We start from the raw sequence: 16,652 nt of genomic DNA, 5'->3' as shown, positions 1-16,652 counted from the left end.
CCCAGGGACAGACAAACTCACAGCCTCCAAGCCTCAGCACAGCCCCGAGGGGGCCACACGTCATCCCCCCGGAGGGGGCCCTTGCTCTCCCCATAGCAGCCGTCACGCCGTCTCCGAGCCCCTTCCAGAACACCCTCTCCCCAGCCAGCTCTTCCCGCCACCCGGTTCTCAGACCAAACCCTGGCACGGACGCCTGGCTGGCTGCAGGGACCGGCGCGGGGCAGCCTCCACGCCCTGCTGCCAGTGCCGGAGTGGGAATTGTTCATAATGGTTTGTATGAACAGTGTGCGTGCCTCAGTTTCCCCTATGTGCTGTGTAGTTAAGTAGGTGAGGGAAAGGGGTGATTGCTCCCTGCAGGGACCCAGTGGTCCAGCTGGCACTGCTGGCTGGGGCCCATGCCCGGGGAGGGTCCCAGAAGGCAATGGCCACTCCCCAATTCTCCGGACATTTGGCACCTAGCAACGAACGAGCGTGGAGATGCCTGGCCCACCCTCCGCAGGCAGCCAGCCGTGTGCGACCAGCTGGAGGACGAAGCACTGGGGAGGGACCAGGTGGGACTGGTGTTAAGGGGGGGCTGCTGCAGGCAGCAGAGAAGCTTCTGGACTGGGACTAAAGAGAACATCAGAACGGCCACGCTGGGTCAGAGCAATGGTCCCTCTAGCCCCATGTCCTGTCTGCCCACAGTGGCCAGTCCAGGTGCTGGAGGGGGAAGGAACAGACCAGGGCAATTCTCGAGTGATCCATCCCATCGGCCGTTCCCAATCCCTGCCCGTCCTGGCTAATAGCCATTGATGGACCTATCCTCCATGAATTTATCTAGCTCTTTTTTGAACCTCGGTCTTCACAACATCCTCTGGCAAGGAGTTCCACAGGTTGACTGTGTGCAGAAATACTGCCTTTGTTCCTTTTAAACCTGCTGTCTGCTAACTGCATTGGCTGCCCCCTGGTTCTTGTGTTACGTGAAGGGTAAAGAACACTCCCCTATTCACTCTCTCCTCACCCGGCAGGATTTTATCGACCTCTCTCATCTCCCGCCTGAGTCGCCCGCGCTCCAAGCGGAACAGCCCCACTTTTATTAATCGCTCCTCGTACGGAAGCTGCCCCATCCCCCAGCCATTTCTGTGCCTGTCCAGGGTGTCCGAGCCCTGGCACTGACCCGGATGGAGCAGGCTGGAACTTCCTGATCTCCATGTCAACCAAGGACTTCCTGCGCTGTGTCCAGGCGCCTACGAACCCCTCCTGCTGTTACCAGCTGGCCGAGAGTCACTCCAGATTCAGGGAGCTGGGGTTGCATTGCTCCTTCTGGGGGTGCACGTCTCCCTCCATTCCCGGTGGACTCGCTGCGGGGAGCCCACGGCGTGGCGCAGGGGGGCTGACGGCTCCGAAGTCCAGTCCCAGGAGGCGGTGAAGCCGAGGGACTTACCCTGCGAGAGTGGGACCCCACGGGGGCCGACCCACTGAAGGGGTCCTGCTCGGGGCTGCTCCAGAGCTGGTCAGGGGCACCGGGCCTGTGGATTCACGACACCTCCCCTCACCAGCGCCCTGCGCCCGTTCCCCGGGGCCAGCCCCTCAGCACCTACCCGCAGGCATCGAAGACACACCAGTCGTAGAACTGCTGGCAGGGCACCTCCTCGTGGCAGGGGGAGAAGAGACGCTGCATGAGGACGCTGCAGCGCTTCCGGGCCCAGGTCCCACGGTGCGCGTTCGCCTGGCGGCCAGAGACGAACCCCTGAATTCCCTGCACCCCCGAATTCCCTGCACCCCCGCCACCGCAACACCCCTGCATCCCAGCACCCCTACACCCCAGCCACAGCAACACCCCACCCTCCCTTCCACTCCAGCTGTCAGCGCCCCAGCCCCCGCCCCGCCCAGCCCCCGCCCGTGCCGTGGGACCTACGGTGCAGGGGTGCTCGAAGTCCTGGTTGTTGACCTCGGGGCAGAGCAGGCTGACGCGCCAGGAGTTCCCGAAGAGGTCGGAGGTGGGCTCCACGATGCCCTGCCGGCTGGTGAAGTCGTTCTCCGTGTCCCCGTCGAAATTCCCGCACAGCCCGGTCACCCGGCCCCGGTACCTGGGGTCCAGTTTCACGTACACCCGGGTGCCTGCGGGGGCAGAGCGCAGGGGGTTCGGGGCTCCGCTGGATGGCGGGAAATGCAGGGGGGAGGGATGGGAGCCCTGCATTCCCGGGAGCCCAGCCCCCACTCAGCAAGCCAGGGGCTGGGGAACCCCCTCCAGTGCCCCCCACACCACCACCGGGGGAAATTCTGCCTGACCCCAGGGTACCAGCCGCATAAGCCTGGGAGGGTCCCACTGCAGCCGGGTGCCTCCCCCCACCGCTGGCAAGGGAACGGCCGGCCGGGTGCCCCAGGCCGTCTGACGAGAAGGAGCCGCCCCAGGCAGGGAGACACACCAGGGCAGGGGCAGTTTCCAGCTAGGCGGGGCAGAGCCCTGGGGCACGGAGCATACGGCCCCAGGGCAGAGTAGGTGGGACAAGACTCCCGGATCTGCGGGGGTCACGGGAGAGCAGCAGGACCCAGCTGACAGCCCAGGACAAGCCACCTCCCGCCTGGCAGGGTGAGCCTCACCCCCGTCCCAGAGCACGCTCAGCCCCAGCCGGGAGAGCAGAAGGAGGAAGAGGCCGGCTCGCTCCAGGGTCAGGCCGTTCCCGCTGTAGGTCTTCGGGGGCCGCACCGAGACGCCGTTCACTGTCACGTCCTTTCCTGCTCGCAGGTGGAAAGACCACAGCTTAGAGGGAGAGTGCCCGGGGCAGTGCGCGGCCAGGCTGCCGGGCGCTGGAAACACGGCACAGCGCAGAACAACACAACGCACCACACTGCACTGCCCTGCGAGTCAATGCACCGCACCGCCCTGCACTGCAATGTGTTGCATTGCCCCGCGACTCAGTGAAATGTAACACAACACACCACACCGCACTGCGATGGAATACAATGCACCGCACTGCAGTGCAATACAGTACAACACAACACAACGCACTGCACTGAGATGCAATACAACACAATGCACCGCACTGCAATACTACGCAACGCACCACAGCAGACTGCAGTGCAATAAAACACAACTCAGCGCACCACAGTTCAACTGTGATGGCTCTGCTAGCCAGGGAACTACAACTCCCATCGCCCCCCTCCCCAGCACACCCCCTTCCTCCTGGCCAAGGGGTCGGTGGTGGGTCCTGCTTTGAGCCAGGCCAGGCCGGAGCGGGCTGGGCTCTGCTCCCGCATGGCGAGTGAGGGGCTCTGCTCAGAGACACATGGCTGGATGCACAGAAGCAGCCGAGGAACCGTCTGCGGCGCCACGGGGTGGCTGCCACATCCCAGCCTGTGCCGGTCCGGCCCGTGCGGGGCGTGGGGAGCAGCAGCAGGGAGCCCGTGCAGACGGGCCCCAGTGAGACACGACTGAGCCTGGCCTGGAGACCCGCACGCCCTCGTTTGCTGGGACAGACCGGCCTGGGAACGTGGCTTTCGACCCGCCTACAAGGCCACCCCTCTCCGGAGGCTGATTTGTCTCACCTAGCCCCAAGTTTCACCTCACTGAAAACCTTCTGGCTTATAAAATCAGCCGTGAGAATACAGCCCTGGGTGAGAGCCACTGGCCTGAAGAGGCTGGCTTTGCACCGGCCGGCCCGAGGGCCAGCCAGCAACCCCCTAGCACTGACTTCTGCACCCATTCGAGTCCCCGCACCAGGCACCTGCCACCCTTCCCGTTCCCGCCAGGCCAGTGCTGGTCCCCGAGCCAGGTGTGGGGCCAGGCCCAGCGGCCCCACGGCCTCGCTGCTCAAGTTGCGGCTGGCCGCGGGGCGGGGGTATCGCGGGGCTGGGCAGCCGTATTCACGCCCCATGAAATCACACCGCAGAGCAGACTGCAAACGCACACAACACAACACAACACAACACAACTCAGTGCAGCACGGCGGGGACCCCAGCCCCGCTCGCCCCACCGCAGGGACCCCAGACCCTGCTCCCTGCTCATCTCACAGATGGGGGACCCAGCCCCCTCAGTCACCCCCATGGCTGGAAACCCCGCCCCTCCCCCGCTCGTCTGGCAGATCCCGGCCCCCCACCTCTCAGCAGGTGCACCACGGTGTCCCCGAGCAGCACCACGACGGACTTGGTGCAGGTGACGCCGCTGCTGCCGCAGGGCACGTTCTCGGCGGTGACGGCGAAGAGGCCGCCGGCCTCGCGGGCCAGGACGTACTCGCAGTCGCCCAGGAAGGAGAAGGCGCGCCCGTCGAAGGTGACGTAGTGGGGGTCCCCCGTGGCCACGCAGGTGCCCGCGCACTCCTGGCTGCTGCACTGCCAGCGCCGGCTCCGGCACACGCTGCGGGGCGACGCAGACGGGTGTCAGGGCGCGGCCCCGGGTCCCGCCAGCCCCCCCCCGGGCCTGGGCACGGCTCCGGCACATCCCACCGAGCCGGCCCAGCCCCCCCTCCACACCGGCCCGGCACCCCCACCCCCTCAGCTCCACGCGGCCGCCCCGGTCCGGGCAGCCAGGCAGGAGGGGCTGGGGGCGCGGGACCCCCAGGTGAACCTACCAGGTGTTGCAGTCCTTGAGGATGGTGTCGTTGGGCTGGTACAGCCGGCCGTTGTGGTGGCAGGGACACGCCTCCGGGTGGACGCAGCGCTCGTTCTGGGGGCAGGAGGAAGGGGTGCGTGAGGGTGTCCCCGAGACCCAGAGGTCCCAGGAGACGGGGCGGGGCGGCTGGTCTGCTGCGGGCCGCCTGGCTGGGGTGAGCAGGTTTCGGCGGGGAAGGGGCTCCCCTGGGAGTGGGGATCCAGCCCAGCTCCTCTCCGTGGCCGGAACCCAAGCTGGGGGTGAGCCCAGCTGCCTGGAGGTGACAGGTCTCCCGTCCCCCAGCCTGCTGCCTATGGGAGCGGCTCCCCTGTCGGAGGGGCTCTGCCCCTGTTTGGAAGGGCTGGGAAGGGCCTCGGCTCGGTCACAAAGTGGGCATGTTTTGTCAGGATTTTATGAGCCTGTCTGTGCCTCAGTTTCCCCCGATCCGTTGCAGGGTTACCCAGTGGGGGGGGGGAGGCTGACAGACATGGGGTGACTGTCCCCTGAGTGTCTGGGCCTTGCCCCCGTCTCAGTGGAGCATCTGAGAAGACACTGGTGAACCCAACTGTCCAGACATGGACCCCCAGCCTCCCAGAGGGAGACGGACCCTCCCAGCCCCCGACTCTCCGCAGGGGGCTGAACAACAATCCCCAGCTGGAGAACAGAGGACGGGGGGCGGGGGAAGAGTTGGGGGCTGGCAGGAGTCGCAGCTCCCACCTGGAGTCTGACCCAGGCAGACGGATGGACGGACGGACAGAGCTGGAGCCAAGGGTTCCCCACGGCCGGGCTGGGCGTGGGGCTGACTGGGACGGGTGGCGCTTTACCGCCATCGCTCTGGGCTACCCTACGGCCGCCTGCACCGGATACCCGTCAGCCAAGAGCTCGGCTGGTGCCCACGCTGGCCGCGTGGCCCTGCAGACGCTGGAGGCGGGGGCTGCTCCCTGGGGCTGGGCCAGTCTCCCCCGGGGTCTGTCTCTGGGGGCGCAGGGGGCTGCGGGCCCAGGGGTCCAGCCCAAGGGGGTGAGGGCCGCGTGGCTCACGCTGGAGGAAGAGCGGGACCCCAGGGGGCCTGGCCCAGTGCAGGGGCCCCCAAAGACCATCCCAAAGCCGGGTGCTCAGCCCCGATCCTGAGGGTCCGCGACAGGCTCTCGCTGCCCCACTGCCCCTCTGGACCCGGCTCACAGCGAGAACTGCGAGGGCCAGTGTCCCCAGTGCCGGGCCATGCTCCTCCCGACCTCCCAGGCTGCGGGCAGGGCCCAGGGCGGGCCCGGGAGACTCACGAGGAAGACGGTGCCCGGCGGGCAGACGCAGCCGTCGGAGAGGCCCGGGCAGCTCAGGTTGCCCTCGGGGGTGTCACAGGTGCGCAGGCAGGAGCCGTAGGCGAACACCAGCTCGCCGGGGCAGAAGGCGGCTTCAGGGCAGCTGTCGTGGGTGCAGTTCCAGACCCCGCCCGCGCAGAGGCTGAAAGGCAGCAGGCCGTGCAGGGACGGGGTTAGGGGGGCGCCCGAGGGGAGGGATCAGACCCGCCACAGCAGAGCACGAGCCGCCGGGCGGGGGACGCTTTCCTCGCCCCGTCCCATCCTCGCCCGCTGCAGGGTTCCCGCGCCCTCCCCTGACGCGGCTGGGACTGGGCAGGACACCGGGCCAGACGGGCCCCTGCTGATCCGCTCTGGCGGTTCCTGCGTGAAACCCGCTCTGCCCCGGGCGCCCCCGGCCCGCAGGCTCTGGTATCTTCCCTCCAGGTGCCCGGGCGGGCGGGGGGCGCAGCCGGAAGAAGGCGGCTCCCTGCTCAGTCCACCCCGGCCTGCACAAGACTCGCGCCACCCGGGAAGTGGGCATGTCCCGAGGGGCTGGCTCAGGCGCGGTGCAGCCCCTGGCCCCCGAGTCCCTGCCCTGCAGCCCGGGGGGTCCCCACTTCTCAGCCCTTTGCAGAGTGTACATGGTGCCACCGGAGCCACGGGATGGGGGGCAGCTGTGGTGACCCTCACCCAGGTCAGGTGGTCTCACCTCTGCCCAGCGCCCGGGGCGCCAGCCTGTCCTCCCACTGCTCCCAACGGGCTGGGGGCGCTAGCGGCCACCCGCGGGCAGGGCTGCGGTGTTAGCCCAGGGCAAAGGAGGCCCCTGCGCCAGCCCGGTGCCCAGGCATGGCGCAGGAGCAGCACTGACTGAGGGGAGAGTCTCCTCCTAGGCCTGCACCCCACAGCACCGCCCACTGATCACCCCCTCCCTGCAGCCCAGCGCCCCTAGCGCCACACGGGGGTCAGCCCTGACTGAGGGGAGACCCCCCTGGAGATCTCCCAGCCAGGTACTAGCCCTGCTTAGCTAGCGAGAACCCAGGGCGCGCGCTGGGAGAGTGCCAGGCTCCCCCGCTGACTGTGCCTCCCCCAGGCCAGGACTCTCCCAGAGCCTGCCCCCGGCTCTCCCGGAGCGCGGTGAGCGTCCGTGGCCGACGCCACGTGCGGGGTGAGAGCCGGCGTCATGTGGCAGAGACATTCAATGAAATCAACCTATCCTGCAGTGCCAGCAGAAACAGGCCATAGGGTGATTTCATCAGACACCTCCTACCACCAGCAATCCCATCCCCTGCCGTCCTCTCACCGCACGGTCCTCCGCCCCGCCGGGGATCAGCTCACGCCAGGACCCGGGCGGGCTGGATCCCTGCAGGCATCGCTCAGCGAGCCCGAACCCTGCTCTGAACTCCGCGAAACCATTATCCTGGGGCAGTGAGTTCCGCAGGTGCACGTGCGACGAGTAGCCGTGCTCCATTCGTCAAAGTGGGGGGACACAGGCTGGGCGTCCTGCCAGGGCCAGCTTCTCCCACGGCAGGATACAAGTAGCCCCCCGGGCAGGTCGGCGGGAGTTACTCCTATCCTGAGGGGGAAGGGGCGGGCCCCAGAGGTACCGGCATGGCTCGTCGCGTAGCTCCGTTCACACAGGAGCCCCCAGACAGCAACAGCTATGGCCTGAGCTGGGTCAGAGGGAGCCGGCGTCCCCTAGCGGGGAAAGGCCCCGTCTCCCATTCCCCGCCCCCCAGGAGCCAGCCGGTCCCTGCCCCCATGCTCTGGGCGGGGTGCTGGTGGCACTGGGCCGTCTCCAATCTCCCGGCACTGACTCCAGGCCGCAGAGCCCTGGGCCCCCAGCCTGGCTGACCCAGCTCAGCGGGCGGTGCTGGCGCAGGGGGCCCCAGGGCACCCCCCTCGCTGTCCCCGGACGGGCAGGCAGGGCTACGCACCAGGCATTGCAGCTCCGGCGGATCTGGCTGCCGGGAGGGTAGGTCTCCGCCCCGTGCAGGCAGGGGCACGCGCCCGGCGGGACGCACTGCCCGCCGTCGTCCAGCACCAGCCCCTCGGGGCAGTTGCAGCCGGCCACGCACAGGTCCAGGGCCCGGCAGGAGCCGGCTTCCCCCCCGCGCAGGTCGGCGCAGCTCTTCCCGCACGGGGTGCTGCACTCCTGGTACACCTGCCCCCCGCTGCAGGACACCCCTGGGGGGAGAGAAAGAGGGGGGCAGGGTGCCTCCAGCTTCTGCCCCGAGACCTGCCCCGCTCCCCACCCCCCCCGACTCCAGAGCCCATCCCCCACCCATTGTACCCCACCCGCCCACCGACTCCAGAGCCCATCCATCGCCCCCTGGACATGCCCAGTGCCCGCGGCCCCGCGGGGCGGCCACTCACCACAGAAGGTCTGGTTCCTCCAGGGCACGGGGGCCCCCTCCTGGGCGCACTGCCGGGCGTAGGCTGCCAGGGCGCCGCACAGACAGTCCCGGCCGGCGGCACAGCCGCACAGCTCGTGCAGGCAGAGCTGGTAGTAGGGCGCCCGCTCCACCCAGTCGTGGCAGGGCTGCGGGGCAGGGCAGGGGCGTCACCGAGGGGGTCTCCGCTGGAGGCGCCCCCCACTCGCGGGCGGTTCAGAACCGAGCCCCGGCACACGGCTAGCACACGGGCAGACGGACGCACAGCCAGGGCCGGTCCCGTGACCCCGCCACACGCGTGCGACACCAACACACGGGGCACTGGGTGCCCGCGGGGCAGGCGCACGCCGGAGACGTCCCGACAGGCTCACACCCGTGCCAGAGGCAGGGGGCAAACGCTCCTGGGCCCGCCCCCTCCCTGGCCGACGTGTGCACGGATGCGATGCCCATTGCCACGGCGTCTGGTCCCCCTCCCCATCCCCCGCGGCCTGCCGGGGCCAGCACCTGGAAGGCGGAGCCGTGGAGGACGGCGCAGGCGGCCTCGGCGAAGGCCCGGTGCTGGGCGTAGGTGTCGCAGGGGTCGAAGGCGAAGGCGCCGAGCGCGGGACACTCGCCGGCCGCCCGGAACTTGTCGGCAAAGGCGGCGACGCTGGACTCCACGTCCCCGGCCGGGGTGGTGAACTCGTCCTGCTGGTTCCAGTTGTAGGTGCCGCACAGGCCCCGCACCTGCCGGGGGGCAGGGGGGCATGAGGGTGCCAGCCCAGAGCCGGGACAGGCGGGGAGCCCAGGCTGGGCCTTTCCCCCAGGCTCCCTGCCGGTGCCAGCTTTGGGGGTGGCCACAGACTCCTGCCCCACGGGGCTGAGACCCACCCGCTCTCCCACGGCTGGGCCCCCGTCCCCTTCGGCCTGCATGGGGGGCTGTCAGGAGTGGGGCGCGCTGGGCCTCACCTTGCCAGCGAAGCTGGGCTGGAGGGTGATGTAGGCGGCGGGGTGCTCCAGCCCCCACAGCACGTGGGCCCCGAAGGTCTGGAGCAGCAGGAAGGAGGAGGAGGCCCGGCGGATGCTCAGGTCAGCGCTGACGAAGGGCAGGGCCACCTCCTGCCCGTTCACCGCCACGTCCCCTGCAGCGAGGAGACGGGAGATGTGTGGGGCCAGGGAGAACCGGACGGGTCCCCTGCCCCCCTCCCTGCCCCACCACCCGTGCCAGCTGCTCCCCCTGCCCTGGGCAGATCAGAGCCAGCCCCAAGCCAGCCAGTCCCCTGCCGTGGGGCCGGAGCAGAGCCAGCGCCCGCCCCATGTCCCATTCCCAGCCCCCCTGAGCCAGCCAGTCCCCCGCCGTGGGGCCGGAGCAGAGCCGGCGCCCCCATAAAGGGGGAAGGCTCCATCCTGCGTTTCCTGCAATCCCTGTATCCCTGCAGGCTGCCCGTCTCCGCTCCCTGCCCGGCGAAGCAGCTCACCGGTGGTGCGGAGCCGGGCCGAGCTCCTGTGCGCAGTCACCGTGATGGCCCGGAGGCAGCTCACGGCCCCTTCGCTGCCGCACGCCACCTTCTCCGCGGTGATCAGCAGCTTCCCGTCCACGAAGTCCTGCCGGGCGAGGGTCACCCAGCTGGTGAGGGCCAGCGGCGCGGCCCCAGGGAGGCTCCCCGGTGCTTCCCTCCCACACGCAGAGGGGGAAGGGACCTGCCCCTCGCTCTCCACTCCGGGGTGCTGCCTGCGCGGGCTGGCTTGTTGGCGAAGGGCTCTGCACCGGTTTGTTATTGTAGGGTCTCTCAGGAATTGCCCCAGTGCTGGAGTGAAGCGGTGCGGTGAAGGGGGGAGGCTCCATTGCCCATCCTTCGCCCCCCTCATGCCTTGGGATTCCCTTCCTGCACCCCCCCCCTGGCACCCCAGCTCTCCCAGGCCCCCAGGAGCTCCCAGGGCCCCGGCCCGGCCTGGCCCCTCACCTGCACCAGGGTGTACTCGCAGATCCCGTGGAAGGAGTAGCGCTTCTGGTCGAAGGTCACGTAGTGCGGGTCCCCGATCACGGCACACTCGGCCCAGCACTTGTCCTGCGAGCAGTCCCAGCGCCCGCCCCGGCACGTGCTGAGGGGGCAGGAGACCGGGGGGCCAGGTGAGAGGGGGGGCACAGGGTCATGCCGGCTGTCTGAGCCCCCAGCCGCTCCGGGGGCCCCCTGCCATACACCGGGCCGCGGCACGCCCTCTGGGGACGCTGCTGCTGGTACCGGGGCCCGCTGGGCATCTCTGGGAGACCGCCCGCCACAGGGACCCCCCAGTCTCTACCCTGGTGGGGCTCAGCCGGGGGGTCCCACCCAGGGGTCTCCAGCAGCTCCCACCCGCCTCTCTGCTCCCGCCCAAGTAACTTGGCTCAGTCCCGCCGGCCCCGAGCCCCCGCGGGTCTCCTCGGACACTGGAGGGAATGACCCCAAAGCTGCTGGGGCGAGGAGCTGGCAGCCGGGGCAGCGCGGGATAGGAAAGGCTGAGAGCCCCCCATCCCGAGCCGGGGGAAGTGGGGTGCAGCAGCTGGGGCTGGGGGGGCCTCAGGAGAAGATTCCTGCCCCCCCTCTCTGCTCCCCACAGGGCTTTCCTCCCCACGGGGCGCGGTGTGAACGGGGGTGCTGAGCCATGAGGGGAAGCATCTGCCCCACGCCAGCACCGAGGGGCCTGCGGGGCACAGCCCGGGCGGAGGGAAGGGACGAGCCGGGCCAGGGGCTCTGCCTCTCCCGTGCCCACACGGGCTCCCGGCTGCCCTCCCAGCCGCTCCCCGCCGGGCCCTCACCATTGGTTGCAGCGCTGCCGGATGGCCTGCCCCGGGGCGTACTTCTGGCGGCGGTGGTAGCAGGGGCAGTCGCCCTCGGGGACGCAGGCCCCCCCCTCCAGGTAGAGGCCCGGCGGGCACTCGCAGCCGCTCACGCACTCCTCCCGGCAGCGCCCCTCTTCGCCGCTGCCCACGGCGGCACAGCTGGCCGGGCAGGAGGACACGCAGTCCGAGTACCGCTTGCCCTGGCCGCACCGCTTCTCTGCCGGGACACACGGGGCGCCTCAGGACGGCGGGGCTGGCCCCGGGCTGGCAGCCGGCAGGGCATGGGCGCCCGGGGGCCAGCCGTCGGCGTCACCTCCCAGGGAGCACATCCGCCCCGGGGACGCGGCCCCGCCCGTGGCAGAGCACCCTGGCGGAGACGCCGTGAGAACCCCGGGGCTGCGGCTCCTCACCCAGCGCCCGAGCTGGAGGCGCTCCTCCCCGCTGACAGCGGTAGTAGGTCTCTTATCCACGGGCCCCGCCCCCGCAGGGCCGCGCCATTTGCTGCCTCCTGCACGCACACCAGGCCCTTCCAGCCCGGGGCGTGCACAGGCCGCCCGCCCGGGAGACTGAGCGTCTCCGGAGAGTGGGGGGAGGGCACGAATGTGCCAGTGGGGGGCGGGCAGGAGAGTGGGCGCATGGGGGGCTGGATCGGAGACGGGTGCGAGGGGCAGGGCGTGGGGCCAGTGGGGGGGCGAGCACCATGGCAGGTGGGGTGCGGGTGTGCAGGGGCGAGGGCAGGGGGGCAGGGGCCCCGGAGCAGGCCTGGCTGGGGCGCTGCCGGCAGTGGGAGCACGTGGCCGCCCCCGAGCCCTACCGCAGAAGCCGGGCCGCCTCCAGTCGAGGTAGAGCTGCTGCTGCGCGCACTCCCGGGCGTAGCCGGCGAAGGTGTCGCAGACGGCCCCCGCGCCCCCCTGCCCGCAGTAGGCCGACAGGCAGGCCTCGAAGAACCCGCCCGGGTCCACCTGCCGGGAGAGAGGCTGCGTCAGCGGGCGGCAGTGGGGGGCGCGGCGGCCCCCAGAGCTCCCCGGGGAGCTGACACCGCCAGCCCCTGACCTGGGCGTGGCACCGGCTGAAGGGACTGGCCAGCAGCTTCCGGCACACGGCCTCGGCCTCCGGCCGCACGGCGCTCGCCTCCCCGGCCTCGCAGCTGGGTCCCGCCTCCGCCGCGTCCTGGCACGGGAGCTGCAGCCGGGCAGAGCGGAAACCCCCATCAGTTCTACCCGGCCAGCGGCCCAGTGCCCCCCACAGCCCCCCGGGGTCTGCACTGCCTGGGGGGAGAGCACCCACACCGCACCCCGTGCCGCCCGGTGCTCCCTCTTGCATTGCTACGGTGCCGGCTGCCGCAAGGGCCCCAGGGTCGCTCCTGGCAGGGTCAGGAACACGCTGCACTGGGGGGCAGGAGCCCCACGGGGGGTGTCACCCCTTCCCCCTCTCTGGGGTGTGGGAAGTGACTGCAACAGGGGCACCTGGTCCTGGAGATGGAGCCCCCCCCCCCGCCCCAGGTACCTCTGGGCTGGCATCGGGGATCCTCCAGGAATTGCCGAAGCTGGCGGCAGAGGTGGCCAGGTCCCCTCCCACGCGCAGGAAGTCGTCTGCAAGGCAAAGCGGGCTGGGTGCGGGGCAGAGGGCTGGGAGGGGATGCGGGGAAAGGGAACCCCCCAGGCAGCCGCGCCGGGGCCGTGAGCGCCTCTGCTCCCTGCTCCGCCCCCGGGGAGACGCCTGGGCCGCAGAAGGGCCTGGTCAGGGGGGTTAAATACCCCTGGGGCACTGGCACCAAGACACGGGCAGGAGCAGCAGAGATGAGCCCGGGGTGCAAGGAGCCTCCCGTCCCTCTGCAGCGAGCACCTGAAGGGTGGCAGACGGGATCCTGCTGGGCCCGGATCCTGGGACGCAGGGGCTGGGAGCGCCCCATGGCCCCAGCAGGAGGGGCTCGCCTCGGGGCGGGGGTGCCGAGCGCCGTGGGGGCAGGCGCTCCCAGCCGGGACCGGGCGCGTTGCTCACTCACCGGCAGGGTCGTCGTTGTAGAGGCCGCAGAGCCCACGCGTGCCGCCCCGCAGCTCCCCGCTGACGCTGACGTAGACCGTGCCGCGCCCGTCGCCCTTCACCCGCACGCCCAGCCCGCTCTCCACGAAGACGAAGTCTCCGAGCCACCTGACGCTGATCCCTGCGGGGCGGAGGGGGGAGCTCAGCAGAGCCACGTACCTGCCCCCCCCGGCAGCTGATGGGGGCCCAGAGACGGGGCGGGGCTGAGCAGAGGGAACATGGGCTGCGTCTCAGGCGAGTCCCTGCCAGGAAGATGGAGCCAGCGGGGGGATCCTCCCCGGGTGGGCTGGACGGAGCCCTGAGCCATGGAGGGTCTGCCCGGGCCTGGCCTAGGTGTGTCCCGGTTCCCTCCCGTCCCTCCTAGCCCCCCCAATGGCTCCAGCAGCCCCTCCCCGGCCATGCTGGCCGTTCCCACGCCCCCTTCCGCCCAGCACGGCGCCCACTCCCCCAGTCCCGCTCGCGGCGCTCGCTGCTCTCCAGGTCCTGCCACCCGCTCTCCCCGTGAGCGGGACACGGGCCGACCCGGCGGGTGTCAGGGGAGCGACGTGCCCAGCGCCCGGAGACTCCTGGGAGCCCAGGACACAGGGGCATCCGGGGCTCGGCCAGGAGCTGGAGCCGGCAAGGCGGCTGGCACAGTGGGCAGGTCAGAAGCCCTGGAGCTCTGGGTGCTGCCGGCACGGTGGCGTTCCCTCGGTCCCCCTCACCGTCCTGCAGGAGCGGTTCCCCCTCCGGCACCACGGCCCCGTTCACAGAGACGTTTCGGCCCTGGGCCAGGACCACGTCCAGCCCGAACATCATGCGCAGATCCTGCCGGGGGAGCAACGAGCGAGTGAGACGGCTGCTCTGGGGCGCAGGGATGAGCCCCTGGGACCAGCTGCCCGTGGCGGCGGCAGAGTCTCCATCGCGCGCTGGCTCCCAGTGCAGACTGGCTACCCCCCAGGAGACGCGGCTGGGCTCGGGCCACGCGGAACTGGCTGAAATTCTCCACCTGGGAGGCCGGACGCTCCCCGGAGCAGACGGGTGGGGAACTCCACCGGCCCCTTCCCAGCCGGTCTGCACCCAGGGCTCCCCGGGTGCCCCCTCCGCCCCCCGCCCACTCTCTCTGCTTCTCTCTCCCCTTCCCGTCCCCCCCCCCGAGGCGTCGGCTGGCCCCCGCACCCTGTGGCAGTGCCCAGGGGGGGCGCAAGCCCCGCGGCCGGAGGAGATGGACACGGCCCAGGTGCCGTCGGCGGCAGCGGCCAGGCTGTAGGTGCAGTCCCCGCGGAAGTGGAAGTGTTTCCCGTCGAAGCTGCGGTAGTGGAAGCCGGCCCAGGTGGCGCAGGTGGCGAAGAGGTGGGAGCGATGCCGGGGCAGGCCCAGCAGGGCCGTGGGGGGCGAAGGCCGGAGGAGGAAGGGGGCCGGCAGGTCACCTGCGGAGGAAGAGGGGGACCGATCAGCCAGCGGGCAGGCCGGGGACCGGCGACACCCACCAGAGCTGCCGCCCCGAGGACCCGCTGTGGCTTGCCGGGGGGCGGGGGGGTGAAGCCTGGGCTGGGGGCAGCCCGGTAACCGGCGTCTGTGAGGGCTGACGTGGGGGTCTCAGGCTCGCCCCCCTGGGTGGGTGGGTCAGAGCTCAGCTGCCCAGGGCCGGGCGCCAGACCTGGCCAGGCCGCCGTGGGGTCTTTCCGGAGGGTGGCTGCTACCCAGGCGGGGGGGTGGGAGGGGATCTGGGTGCGAGGAGGGGGTCACGGAGAGCACGACGGAGGGAGCAAGGCATGCTGGGAGCTGCCATCCCCCAGGGGCTGCGGCTGTGGCGCCCCACGGGGAGCTGTGGCCCCACAGACGGGCCGGGGGCACTGCCCTAGGGTGAGCGCAGCCAGACCCGATCTCAGCGGCGTGGGCGATGGCAGGTGGCAGCCGGAGGAGCACGTGGCCCAGGGGTCCCCCCCCCCCCGGGCCAGCACTCGCCTGGCAGGGGCGGGAAGGGGCAGCGGAGGCAGAGCGGGGCGGAGGCGTTCTTCCAGCTGCGGCCCCACGGGCGGCGGCAACACTTGGCCATGCTCAGCAGCGACTGGTTCCGGGGGCCCGGGCGCTCCTGGCACTGCCCCGTGGAGAAACAGTGCCCCAGGAAGCCCTCGCCTGCGGGACGGCCACGGGCACCGGTCAGGGGCGGGGAACGAAGCCGGGCCCCTGCCCTGCCCCAGGGCCTGGGGTTACCCTCCATCAGGGCACCCCCCGCCCTCCAAAACCCCCGATCCCCCCACGTGGCCGAACGGCTCCTGTGGCCACAGAGGCATCAGAGCCCGGGGCAGCTCCCCAACCCGGGTGCAGGGCTCCCTGCAGGGGTGGGGCAGCGCGGACGGGGGCTGACGGCCAAGGCGTTGCGCCGGGCAGCCCAGCCTGCGGCTCCCCCCGAACCCGGCCCCTCGCCCTGTGCCCGGCTCACCCTCCGTGCAGTGGGGTCCCCTCCAGCCCTCGCAGCAGGCTCGCTCCGTGCGGTTCCACGCCACGGGCCTTGTGTCCGGGGGCCTGCCGGGCAGGGGAGAGGCGCCGTCAGAGACGGGACGGGGGCACAGAGACAGAGATGGGGGCACAGAGACGGGACGGGGGCACAGACACGGGGGCACAGAGATGGGGTGGGGGGCACAGAGAAAGGAGGGGGGCACAGAGACGGGTGGTGCTGTGGGAGTCACCCCGGGCTGAACATCCTTTGGTTTCTTGCTGGCCCCCCCAATTCCCCTCTTGATCCCCAGCATCTCCTCCCCGCCCCCGCTGGCCGCTCCCCTTGGCCCGGGTGCCCCCCGCGGCGCTGGCCCGGTCCGGCCGCACTCACTTGTAGATGTAGCACAGGGCGCCGGGGGGCCCGGCCTGGCTGTAGTGGTCGGCAATGCCCTGGTCCCCGCCGTGGGCCTGGCGTGTCCTCTCCGGGTCGATGCGCCAGCCGGCCAGGCTGTAGTGGTACATCTCCGCGCAGGGCACCGCCTGCTCCCGCCGGGGGCTCAGCACCTCCTCCTCCAGCACCTGCACCGTCCGCTCGCACCAGCGCCTGCCACAGCACAGCCGCTGAGCCCCCCCTCGACAGAGCCCTGGACCCAGGCGTCTGCCCCCCCACCCGGAGTGTGAGCCCAGACCTCAGCCTGCCAGCCCGGAGCCAAACCCAGGGCACTTGGGGGAAGTTCTGACCCGATCCAGGCCCTGCGCTGAGCCTGGCTCCCCCACCCCAGCAGTGCGGGGTTCGGGCCCCCCAGCCCAGCCCCCCCAGCCAGCGCTCTCATCGGACTCACGGGAGGGGGGGGGGCTGCTGTGGATTGTCCAGCCCTGCCCAGCCCCTGCCCGAGCAGCGGAGGCTGCGGGGCCCGCGTGGAAGGGGTGGTGCAGGGCCGTGTTTCCCACCGGTGGGGGAGGACGCCCATAAAAAGCCCTCGAGGAGCCGTGAGGCATTGGGGCTGGCTGGAGTCGGGGGCTGGGGGGGAGCCCAGCTGAGAGGCGCTGGCTGGAGCAGCAGAGGAGGGGGCCCCCCAACCTAACCCTCACCCTGCCCCTGGCACTGCCCCAGCCCTCTATCCCGAGGG

General features: G+C 71.0%; 1 protein-coding gene across 1 annotated transcript in view; it reads right to left on the bottom strand.

Annotated features, from left to right (window-relative positions):
• The window catches only part of LOC137142135 (SCO-spondin-like), a gene marked incomplete at its 3' end in the record, with an annotated part of 33,103 nt that overhangs the window by 14,497 nt on the left and 1,954 nt on the right, over window positions 1–16,652 (bottom strand). Inside the window, exons 3-25 of the mRNA XM_067531363.1 lie at window positions 15,914–16,126; window positions 15,527–15,609; window positions 15,049–15,219; window positions 14,273–14,510; window positions 14,120–14,129; window positions 13,806–13,908; window positions 13,064–13,222; window positions 12,565–12,650; window positions 12,112–12,240; window positions 11,873–12,020; window positions 11,035–11,275; window positions 10,202–10,340; window positions 9,716–9,842; window positions 9,207–9,379; window positions 8,763–8,984; window positions 8,242–8,407; window positions 7,803–8,052; window positions 5,851–6,031; window positions 4,551–4,645; window positions 4,080–4,336; window positions 2,584–2,718; window positions 1,898–2,100; window positions 1,581–1,708 (exon numbers count right to left, since the gene is read on the bottom strand). Of these exons, the coding sequence (XP_067387464.1) occupies window positions 1,581–1,708; window positions 1,898–2,100; window positions 2,584–2,718; window positions 4,080–4,336; window positions 4,551–4,645; window positions 5,851–6,031; window positions 7,803–8,052; window positions 8,242–8,407; window positions 8,763–8,984; window positions 9,207–9,379; window positions 9,716–9,842; window positions 10,202–10,340; window positions 11,035–11,275; window positions 11,873–12,020; window positions 12,112–12,240; window positions 12,565–12,650; window positions 13,064–13,222; window positions 13,806–13,908; window positions 14,120–14,129; window positions 14,273–14,510; window positions 15,049–15,219; window positions 15,527–15,609; window positions 15,914–16,126 (3,657 nt within the window). The remainder of the gene's footprint in view (window positions 1–1,580; window positions 1,709–1,897; window positions 2,101–2,583; window positions 2,719–4,079; window positions 4,337–4,550; window positions 4,646–5,850; window positions 6,032–7,802; window positions 8,053–8,241; window positions 8,408–8,762; window positions 8,985–9,206; window positions 9,380–9,715; window positions 9,843–10,201; window positions 10,341–11,034; window positions 11,276–11,872; window positions 12,021–12,111; window positions 12,241–12,564; window positions 12,651–13,063; window positions 13,223–13,805; window positions 13,909–14,119; window positions 14,130–14,272; window positions 14,511–15,048; window positions 15,220–15,526; window positions 15,610–15,913; window positions 16,127–16,652) is intronic.

This window comes from Emydura macquarii, unplaced genomic scaffold, assembly GCF_026122565.2.
Source record: "Emydura macquarii macquarii isolate MOO-44397 ecotype Brisbane River unplaced genomic scaffold, CSIRO-AGI_Emac_v2 contig_3174, whole genome shotgun sequence".
Lineage (NCBI taxonomy): Eukaryota > Metazoa > Chordata > Testudines > Chelidae > Emydura > Emydura macquarii.
Note: the sequence above shows the minus strand (reverse complement) of the source record. Positions and strands in the feature narration are given on the sequence as shown.